Source organism: Hetaerina americana, unplaced genomic scaffold (genome assembly GCF_022747635.1).
Source record: "Hetaerina americana unplaced genomic scaffold, ioHetAmer1.1.p SCAF_4, whole genome shotgun sequence".
NCBI lineage: Eukaryota > Metazoa > Arthropoda > Insecta > Odonata > Calopterygidae > Hetaerina > Hetaerina americana.
In genome coordinates this window covers 12,564,943-12,576,920 of record NW_027286985.1, presented here as the reverse complement: position 1 = coordinate 12,576,920, position 11,978 = coordinate 12,564,943, and the positions used below count along the sequence as shown (strand labels likewise).

The window sequence follows — 11,978 nt, the reverse complement described above, 5'->3', positions numbered from 1 at the left end:
AAAAGAAAGGATTTAAAGGACAGGATGACTAGCTTCTGCCAAACTTGCTCAATGTTTGGACTACAACCAATGATTGTGAACAAATATGCAATGGCATTTAAAAACCTACTCATTGGCAGTGAAACCCATGCAGCATATTTTAATCTATTATATATTCTAAACATCGAATTAATGCACCAGAAGGGAGTATATGCAGTTCCACAATGAGCATGTAAGATAGCGAGAGAAATAATTTCAGTCATCATAGTCATGAATTAGCCATAACAATACTTTTTTGACCAAATAAATTGAAAGGAAATGCTCTATTCCAGTAAATTTTTACATAGAAATGATAGATTGAAACTGTTCTTGAAGTTGAAAATGAGGCGTAATATAAGTAGGTACCTAAATTATAGGCATGGATTTGAAGTTAAAGAAGTTTTGCTACCTTGACTAGCTCCGAATAGGTACATTATTTTATTTTCACAATAAGAAAGTTATTTATATTGAGTTAGTGTTGAATATGAATTTTCATTCTTTGCGACAATTACCTCCTGGTCGAATGAATAATGCTAATGGACTTTCTGTAAAATTCATAGAAGTTTCTTTTATTAAGGTAAAGACAATTATGAGTTGACATTTTGTAATGTGTATACAAAAGTTTTGTCATCTTATTTTCACGAGGAGAGGTTTGCATAGGACTGCATTACTTGCTCTGGTTGTAGGGTAATAATTTAAACTAAGTATTTCTGCTCTGCTATATTATTTAAAAAGGAAAGATGCCGACTGCATCAACTGACAGTGCCAAAGAGAATAAATATGCAACTCTGTTTATAAAGCATATTGGCAATAATTGTTAAAAATTTGTTTTCTGTGGAATATAATTTATAACCTGATACATAGTTATCAGAAGGTCAATGCCCTTGTTGTTAAACTGCTAGAATGTCAAATTTGACTTAGCACAAGCCATTTCCATGACAGGAATTGCTTATATGGTATCAGTTGTGAAGATGAAAGATGCCCTGAATTTGAGCATTTCTACTATGGTTTAATAATCCTACTAAACTAAACATTATAATAACCCTAAGAAAAAAAGTATCATGTCAATGGAACTCAATTCTCTTTGATCACTGAAATTACCAACAAAAATGAAACATCTTTTTCTTTCATAGAGATGTGACTAAGGCATAGGTTAGGTAGGTTTATTACTCCAAGAGAGGTATCTATGAAAAAACCATGTGATAGTACTTATGCAAATGGTGCTTATTTTATCATAGAGCATTTTTTACTTTTGTACATTTTTTCTTAAAATGTTTTTGTCTGGTGTGATGCAAAGTTGTTGCACAGACATAAACTAGCTAAAATAATGTATGCCAGTGTATTATGACATTTCTCCAGGAATGAGGATCAATTGTTCAATCCTTGAATTTATTTCAATTCCCAATTAAAATCAACCTCATGAAGTGACCTCTAATAAAAATAATATTTAATTCAGTGAATGGTAATAAGGTAGATTATTAAATATTCTTCCAGAATATATAAATAGTCTCTTTGATATTACTTAAACATATCTACATGGAAATTCTGAAAAAGCTAGCTTATACTAGTATACATATGATACCAAATATCATGAAGTCTGCCATGTTATTGACCATTATTAAATAGTAGGTGAAAATGAGACATTGAATATTTGCACATACATATTAGAAGAGACAATTCTTTAGATTTCAAAGAGCACATATAGATTAGCTATTCCTGGAAAAGTGCTTTTCTTCACTGGCTCAATGACATTCAAACTCATGACTTAGACTTTGATAATAATCTTGAGCAGGCTTATAATTGCAGTCAATAGATGTTCTTACTAGGCAACCAGGAGAGCCCATATGCTCTTTTGGTTGCCTAAAGATATGAAAGTCAAGATCCATGCTTGATTCCAACTCAGAAAAAAGACAAGTGGCATTAAAACATGTGGTATGAAATTTTCTTATGTTAAAGAGCAAATAAAACATTTTTGAGTTATGTCCATAAATTTATAGAGTAAAATATCATAGAATAAATTTAAAAGTTATCCATGCAAAAACTAATGATTGCACAGAAGTATCAATGAGCACAAATGTTAATAGTCATGTACCCAACTAGTCCTATCAAAACTTATCTGTTGAAATCCATTAAAAATCTGTGTACTGAGAAAAGGTACAATATTATGTATAATTATAATGATTACTGTACCCTTGCTAAAGCTAAGTTATAATTATGATGTATATGAGAGAAATAGCCTTATAATATGTATGAATTCCATTTAAATAAAAGTGATTAAAATTAAAATTGAATACAGTATATGAGAAATAATGATTTTAAAAAATACAGCAGAGGATGAAATCAATTTTAGGAAGTAAACACAATATGTTTTCTTATAATTAAATAAAATAAATTGTTTTTCTTTGATGAATTTTGTAGCTGGTCAGTTGCCCGGTGGAATGATTTTATTTGATAGGGCAGTTAATAAACGTGCAAATAAAGGTACACAAATATTATGTGAGTTAATAAAAAAATGGAAACTTGATGAAAAAATGATTAACGACTGAAAAATGATTCTAAGTTTCCCTCTAACGTAGTTCCTAGCGTATTCGTTTAAATTTCACGCACGTGGTGTCGCTAGTTTCCAGAGCGAGCGAAGATCAAAAAACAGATGAAGACGATAAACAAAAGGGTTAGCAATCTGAAAATGATAACAGTTATTGAGTTTGGTGAAGACAGATGATGATATAAATATGTATCGGTGTAACTGTGTGTTTATTATTCTTCGAAATAGAATTGATGAAGAAGATACATGTGTTTCGTCCAGTTTGCGTTGGATTTTCAGTCATATCATAGGTTTGAGTATTGACTAAAGTATCATGTTTAGGCAAAGAGTTGTTTTTCTTCGGAGATTGGGACGGTATCTGTAAGGATAATAAGGTAAGTTATAACGTTTTAAATGCTAAGGATGAGTGTATTTAGAGTTTTATAAAACTTGACTTAGGATTTGGCGGTGTTGTATTAAGTGCACGGTTTTATAGGACTCTTTTGCCCGGGAAGTTAAGTTATGTCTATGTGAATAGTTGCCTTGATCTATTTTCGTGTTCTTTTAATGGTATACGTATGCATGCATCGAACGTAACTTAGTATGTTTAGGAGTTACAGTGCAGCGCACAAGAAGAACGGACGATTGATTCGATTGCACAAACCGGTAGCTTTCATAGGCATCACTTTAAATAAGTGTTCTTGTTTGTTCTCTTTGATGCCTACCTTCGAATCAAGATAAATAGAAGGTTCAGCATTGGAAAATCGCGTGCAAAAATGTTGCTGTTGTAATTACGAGTAGTGGCGTGGTATCTGGGTGATCTGATCATCGTTGCATAGTTCTGTTTGTAATATTTCACAGTCATGTTGTTCCCTTCTACCATGAGTGGTTTTTAAGGGCATGGATAATTTTTTCACAGTTATTGAAGCATTATGCGTCTAACACCTACCCGAATCCTATGGAGCCTGTGTGTCATGGCCATGCTGGCCGTAGTGTGGTGCATAATTCATCAATTGAGTGGAGGAGCTGACATTTGGTTGTCTGGAGGAAGAAGGGTAGCTGGAACAGGTAGAGAGAGTATTGCCATCTGCAAATACCCAGATGAGTTCCAGGAACGATTGCACGACCTTATGCAGCGAACTCATGTCGTTCTGTCTTCCTTAGCCCTCACGCACTTCCTCTGCTATGGAAGCCTTTGGGCCCAGGTCAGTTTTAAAATAAGTTAAAGAAAATACTATTTACACTTGTGAGGATCAACTTAAAACCATTCATTTCTATTATTTTTAACAGATTAGAATCGGTAGGATATTTCCGTGGTCATCTCATGGTACTTTCTGTCTGCTTGATGAAGAATTGGCAGATTTGGGTGAAGCTGTCCTTTTGAAGGCTTTCAGAAGAAATGGAATTTATCTATCCTACGATCCAGCGGATGGAGTTTACACAGCTATAAATGATGTTGTGGAATTGCCAATAACTAATTCTGGTATTTTGAGATGAAACTTAATTGCATGCTTTCATCTTGATTTTGAAGCCATTGACAATTTCCTGGGCAGAATGGAAACTTCAACCACACAACCTTTTGCCCTAATTTTATTTTGGTAATGTAGATTTTATCTTTCTTTCCCTCTGTGTAGCCTAGTATATGAAATATACTTCACTCTGATACTGATAATCTGTTTATAGCAACTGCCACTATAGGTTGGCAGTATAATTAGTTAACTAAACTATTTCAGAGTGAGTATAAATAACTGTCGTTTTTTTACTTTTTTCCTTCTGTTTTAACTTTATTAATTAAAGACTGAATTAATATATTATGTTAATTTTAAAGTATTTACGTAAACAAGAAATCAAAATATGAAATTTTGATTTTTTGACTGACAGTGATGTGTTTGTTTAAATGTTGTTAGAATTGCAAAATTTTCTGAAATGCTGAACAGGATTCCTATCAAGAGTAAAAAATACTTATTGTGACATAGTATTTAAACAACGTGCTTGATTGAGTGCATTTACGAGAAAAATCAAATTTAACAAGTCAGAAAAACTGGACGTATAAAAATTCCAGGGAAGCGGTTGAAAATTCAGCTGTGTTATTGTCATTCATAATAATGTCATAACTATTTTTTTAATCCCCAAATAACTTCAAACATGATGTAATTGAAAAAATCGTGGTATCTCACTCCATTCATGATTGTAGGCATTCAACTCCATGGCTATGAGTTGATGGTTTGCATACTACATCTTGTCTTGGATATTCATGGTTGCTTTATTCAATTAAATGATGAATTGTCTCTCAAATCTTTTTCATACTTTTAATTATTAATAATTAGTAATTTTGTGGCTCGTAATTTTCATTAAAGTATATGGTCTGCGATTCAAGGAGTCAATTTATACATATTTGCCATTAGAAATAGAAAACTATAATCTCTTTCGCTATTCAGGCAAGTTAATCATCTGTAGTAGAAATACCAATCATTTTAAAAAAATGGGTTATTTTCCATTGTTCATTAATTTGTAGTATATTTTGTACTTTTTTATATTGGCTACGTACCAAAAAATAATGCTGGGTTCAGTAAACTTTTTTTCGGCCTAATCTAATTTTACTATTGGAAAAAAAGCTCAGTGGTAACCTATGTTTAGTATTGCAGTTGTTTCCATCCCCATCTATTTCCAATGCTACTAATTATTATTTTCATAGTTAAAATACATGCAACGAGAAATGCCCTTACCTAGTCACTGTGGTGCATGAATTATGTCCACTGTTCTCAGAAAACCCTGGTAAAAGTGCATCTTTTTCATCTGTAGAACCTGTTCTTCTTGAACCCTCAATCCAACTTTATGCATTTGAGAAAGATGTGAGAGATCAAGGGATTGGCTGGGGATGGGAAGGAGGCATGACTGGTCCGGTCAGGAGGAGAGTTGGCTGGAAAAGGCGACTCCTGCCACCAGATTGTGCTGGTCTTGCTAATCTCCTCCAGTGCTTCCCTGAGAGGCTAATACTTGCCCCGTCAGAAGATGCTGTGTGAGTATCACGCTGGTGAACCAATTAAATCTCCATATACCCTGAAGGGACATCTATATCAGGGCCAGTAGAATGCTGACTTGACACCTAGATTAGAAAAATTTGTGAAATCTGAAAAATGAGGTCGGAAACGTGCTATAATATAATTTAATGTAATGGAAATGGAGGTACTTATTGACCCCTTAAATATTTATTAGGACTTGTGTACAAAAGGGAGTCTGTTGTTGTTTAGTTTGAGAAAGGGATATTTTAGTTTTGATCATTGAAGTTTTTTACCTTTTGACACAGTTGCAGTGACTGTTATTTAATGTAGCATTTTTAAAAGTCATTTTATTATTTTTTGTCTCAATTCCTGGTTCAGCACTTCCCTCTTGCATATTATCTTGATGTGAAAATGATTGGTGTTGAAATTGACAGGCTTGGCTGTTAATTATTTTTTGAGGCAACACATTTCTATCATTGGTGGATATTCATTTGACTTTCTTTCCTTGATCATGATTTGAACGTTTTTTATTTTTCGATGCTGACTGCTCAATACAGTTTCTGTGTGTTGGAATAAAGTCTCCATTCACTCATCAACCTAAATAGTTCTATAAACTTGCATTTGAGATCATACAAGATGGATGATAGAAACAAAACGTGTTAAGCTCTAAAGATCAGGAGTAATTAACTCCCGCCAAGTTGTAGTGTAAGTCTCCCACTGCCTTTCTCCCTTGCTCAATAGTGTCTCACCAAAGGCGCTTGGAATTAGACCCAATATTAAGCAACCAACCGCAGAGAATGACCTATTTAAGAAGTTATAGGGATATAGTAACCACTCTTTTTCAACCTACTAACCGTGCCTTCGTTAACTTTCCTGAACCTACTACCTAAGTGGTGGCGAGGCAGACCTGAGCTATGACTTATTATTAATATATGCTCACCAAAGTTAGGCTACTGAGAGATATGGGCTGAACTTAACAAGTTAAATTGAAGAGGGTTGCTTGTCATGGCATAAGGGTTCAACCTAAAATGTTCCCATTCATAATACACATTCCCCTATTGAAATTGAAAGGGTGGAAATAATCTTCACAGTTCAACAGAGGGCTCTGGAATTGGTGCTGGCATGTGTGAATGAAACCAAATCTACCTCCTTATCTCTCATTCTCCTTCCCAGCAGTTGGCTCAATTTATCATTACAGAAATGTGCTTTATTATATTGAGATAACATTAAAATATATACATGTATTTGAAATCATTCTGCTGAGGAAGAACTTGTTGGTATTTCTGGAATGCAGCTTAAGCTAGATTATTTTTTTAATTACTAAATTGAAATGGGCAATTTATCAGTAACATTCTAGCATTAGTTTAACAATTTTCTCCTCTTGCTTTTCATGGAAAATTTTATATTATATATTAACTGTTGTAATATTCAGATTCATTTGCTTTAATTTAATTTCACTTAATGGATAAAATCTATCCTCATTGTTATCAAATATATTGTTTTGGATGCTTAATGTCATTTATGATTTTAAGAGAGTAAAGTCTCTGTCTATCTTACAATTAGTTGATCATAATTGATTAATAGTTTCATTCTTGCCCTGCATTATTTCTTCTTCAAAATGCCTCATCTCTGATTTGGAAATTAAACCCTAAGGAGAAGTTATAAAGATAAATCCTTTATAAAAGGTGACCTTCAAAATGAGAAATGTAATCCCGTTTCATTTTCAGAGTTTTCATTATCTAGATGAATTAGGTGAACTCTTGCATTAAGTTTCAATGTTTAAGAAATAATGGTACTCATGCTTCCACCTTTGTAATTTTATTAAAGCTATTATTTCACTCAATGTAGTTTACTCTGTCTGATACAGTGAAAAAACAGGGTGATATTCAGCTTGTGCTCTCCCAGGACTTATAGATATGCTTCTGGTAGTAATCTGGGTTCATTGATGCAACTCATCTTTAGATAAACTAAGCAGAAATAAAGAAAGATATCTCTCCGTGGGAAATGTACAATTGAAGCAATAGGAGGGAGGAGACTGTGATTACCTGCTTTAGAACTGAGCACACTGAGCGCATATGCCTACTCATTTTTATTTCCACGGGCAATATATCACAAATCTGTCAAGAATGCTAATATCCTTCTACAGTGAGACACCTTCTGCTGGTATGACAAAATATGACTTGCGTAGCAAATATATTATCAACAGGGAAATAACTGAAGGATATTCTTATTCTTGGTGATGATTCTCATTGGAACATCTTAAGTTAACTAAGGGAGGCTAACCTTTATAGACTATGTAATATCAATAATATAATAAGTACCCTCAACTAGGACACAGAGATGTGAATTATACTTAATTTTTAAAACCGATTGCTTTTCCATATCATTTTAGCACACTTATAAAAGTGCTGATCTTTATTTGTGGCTGCACCTATAGTCAAAATACTTACCTACCTATAGCAAAAATATTCATGACCTCAATGAACAATATGTAATTCACCTTCCATTGTGGATTGCCCTATTAATTTTGAAATTTCCTTTGTAAATTTTTATTTACCAATTTTTTATAAATCAAAATACTTTTTTTGTATTTTTTAAATTCTAGGGCTGTGGCAACCCTATACGTTGTTCATGTAGTGCCGTTGAATGTTTTTTTTGCAAGGCTGTATTCTACAGTAAATTTGCCATTAGTTTCAGAAAGTTGTATTGAATATCTACATGTATGTATACCCATATGGAACTGCTTCTTTACATTTGAAAGAAAACTACTTAAGTCCATTAAAAAATATTTTTAAAAATTAATACACAGAACAATTTGCATGAGACTATATCACGTTGATTTTCCTATGGGTATCATAAGTTGAATTAAATGAAACCTTGATCACAAATTGTTTTGTTGTCTGGTTCTATTTGTGGTTTATTCCAGGGTTAATGAATTTGAGAATGTTTTACCTTAGCTAAACTATAATGTTAGGCTGACTAATTTAATGACTTCAATTTTTTAATTGAAGCTATAAGAATTGTTTGAAATCCATGTTTGCACTATCTTTTCTAGGCCTGGAAGTAGCAACCCTCCAAAGGCTAGTTTACCAATGGCATCTTTCGGTGGTCTGTCATTACCTGTGCCATTTGAAGGGCTTGAAATACAAAAATATCACTACCCTGACAATTGGTGGAAAGTAATAAACCCAGAAAATTGCTGAGTTCCATTTTTCATAGGCAGGAATTTGGCATTGGGTAAAATTATGAGACAGTTATGAGGTATGAGGGTTTGTTGTTGAAAATAAATTTTTGGTCCGGCATTTTATCAAGTAACATTTGGGCATTTTGTAAGTGGTTTTATTATGTACTGACTAAGAAGCTTGTAACATTGATTGCCTTGTGAAACATGAATGCTTGTAAATTTGACTACTTCAACGCCTTATTCTATCCATTACTCTTGTGTTCGTTCTATCTTAAGTACTACTAGCATACTTGTGGTGGTTACTTCGTATACATTACACATCTTCATGCAATGTGAATGCAAAATCAAGCTTAATGCTTTAAAATTGAATGTGGTTGGTGAGCATTTTGCCTGCTGTATAACTCCATTGTCTTTTCTTAGAATATTTCCTAAGGCATGGGCATTTTGTCATGGCTACTTTTAATGAGTGAGCTTTAAGGTTAGGATTTGTGGAGATATTATGAAAAAAATCTAGTATATTTGAGAAATATAAACTACCTTCCTGCTGGATAGCAGTTAAAAATCTCAACCTTTTTTGATATTTGAATAGGGGTGATGTGTGCTCAATAATGTGGGGGGAATTTTTATTCTGAAATATTTTGAGGCGTGTTGTTATTATTTTTGAATAATCTTAATTTATACAAGTTGTTTTGTTTCAGATATTTAATAACAGTATTTATTATAAAATATTTAATTAACATCTTGGTAATATTTGGCTGAATTATAAGAACATCCAGCAAAGTGAATGGTAGCTGTTAAAGATGATGTAATATTCCTATTTTGGACCATTGAAAGGTTTTCATAGTTAACACAAATGAGTATTCAAATGTTGTTGTGATGTGTTATATATTTCAAATACTTTACATGAAAGAATTGTTGGAAGATTTCAATTATGTTTCCCTAGTTGCAAATGTTAGCAAAATGTGGCTCTAATCACTAGGTTTTCTTTATGTAAAGATATTCTTTGTATGATTACCTGAGTTGATTGGAAAAATATTAAACTTGTGGAATATTTTAAATCATTGAACCTTCAAACTTTAACTTCCAAAAACTAGAGCATTTGATGTCACATGCTTAATAACTGTTTTTATTTATGAATGGAATTTTTATCTTTTTTGCAGTATCGATCATTTAAAATTATTTTCCAAATCTTTATTTATGATGCATTGAATAACAAGTTGATAATTAGGTATCACATTGTTACGAGGTATGTCAAGAAAGTACCTTATGTTTTGGCCTAGCATGATGGTGGGTAGGGCTAGGGTCAACATTTTAATGTCCAAAAACATCCCTACATTTAGTATGCATCCTGTTGTGGCCCAGTGTGTAGACTGGTTCTTCTACTTTGCTCACCGCAAACTGTTAAAATGTAAACTACAACAGAAAATCCCATAAGTTTTCAGCAAGGGCTGTTCATGAAGTAGCTTACATTTTGAAATACAATATGAGCCTAGTGACAAGGCAAAATTTTATTTCATACATTTCAAAGGCACATTCTTAAACTATTTTTCTACATGGTCACCATTCAATTCGAGGCATTAATCATAATGATACAGAAGCTTTTCATTGCCATCTCTGAAGAAATCTGCTGCCTTACATTTTAACCACTTGTTTACACCACAGCATGAAATTTTACATCACTGTCGAAGCACTGTGGTGTTGCAAGCCATGTCTAGGGAGAGATCTTTAATTGTAAATAGGTGATTTTCACGGTTTTTTTTGTTGATTTTCAGTCAGCTAATCTGTCACGAGGCTAGGCTGACCACTGCGGTCCTGGTCACGAGCATTGGTGTGGTCATTTTTAAACTGACTGTGCCACTGCCTCATTCCACCTTCAGTCATTATTCCATCTCTGTACAATTCACAAAGTTGCCTTTGAATTTCAATTGGCTTGTGATTTTATACCAGTAAAAACATAATCACAACTTCAACTTCACGACTCAAAGGATTTTCTATTGTAGCGCACATGTTAACATTTCACAGTGAGCAAAGTAGAAGATCCACAGTCTGCACACTACCACGGTAGGATGTGTGCTGAGTGTAGGGACATTTAGGCACCAATATGGTGGCTCTAGCCCTACCTACCTCCATGCTGGGCCAAAATGTAAGTTACTTTCTGGTCAGCTCTCGAGCACTGATAAAATATTCCACATAAACTGTGCATGTAAAGTCCATTGGCTATCCAATTTATATGGCATCTGGATGTTTAAGCTCCTTTAGGTGTTGGATAAACTTACATGACAAATATTGAAGATTCGATTCATTTGATTTAACAGGTTCTTTTTTCAATGCAACAATTTCATAGTGTAAATATCATTTGCCTTGATCAGGATCCTGATCCCAGTCAAGGTGAATGACTTTTACACTCTGAAATTGTTGCATTGAAATGCATATTAGCGGATGACTCCGTTTTAAGTTACTGTTGTGGCATCTCCTGCAGTTTCTTTGAATTTTTTCAAAGGTTCTCTCTTGCCGTGTGGTAAATTTTTCAGGGAAAGTCGCTTTTAATTCTATATGAATATGCAATTATATTTAAGTCTAAGTTCCTTTCAATTTCTGTGAAAGCTAATTGAATCACTTGAGAAGTATTGGGATATAAATGCAGCAATGAACTCCTCTCTCTCTGTACTATAAATCCTAGGCACCTCTGTATTGGTGTATTAACTGAGCAATTTCAATTATCAATACTGATTCACCTTTTTGGAATTAAATACTTAAAACTGAATAAGAGGATTATAGTTAAAACAGTAGTGTTTGATAATATTATGCTTCAATTTTTTTAATGGTTATGATCTATATCATTATTCAATAATGCTTTAAATTTATATTGCTTCACAATTAACATAAATCTATTCTGATAAGAAGGAATTACATTTGTTAAGGTTCATTTTACAGACATTAAGTTGCCTCAACAGATTCTTTATAAGACATCAAAACATAAAATACAGATGCATTTTTTTGTGAAAATTAGATAATTGTAGAAAACCAAGGCTGCTGTATGGAAAATGTGCCGAGTTTACTTTTCAAGTGTTTGCCTTTAAATCATGAAAGCAAGTGACATCCTATGTACGTCCACCATGAATTCATGTCAAAAGCAGTCAGATATTGATTTATCATTTCCAAGTGCTCTTTTCCCAGCAGGTTGCATGCTATAAACATAATGTTTATAGAGCTTGGATATAACTATTCATATGACATAATTATGTCCAAT

At 33.2% G+C, this 11,978-nt stretch overlaps 1 protein-coding gene across 1 annotated transcript; it reads left to right on the top strand.

Annotated features, from left to right (window-relative positions):
* The first annotated feature begins 2,688 nt into the window (after window positions 1-2,688).
* LOC139691965 (uncharacterized) lies at window positions 2,689-8,952 on the top strand. Its single transcript, XM_071589939.1, has 5 exons — window positions 2,689-2,937; window positions 3,462-3,747; window positions 3,833-4,025; window positions 5,345-5,561; window positions 8,600-8,952. The coding sequence occupies exons 2-5, from the start codon at window positions 3,475-3,477 to the stop codon at window positions 8,745-8,747; spliced, it is 831 nt and encodes a 276-aa protein (XP_071446040.1). The 5' UTR covers window positions 2,689-2,937; window positions 3,462-3,474; the 3' UTR covers window positions 8,748-8,952.
* Window positions 8,953-11,978: the final 3,026 nt, after the last annotated feature.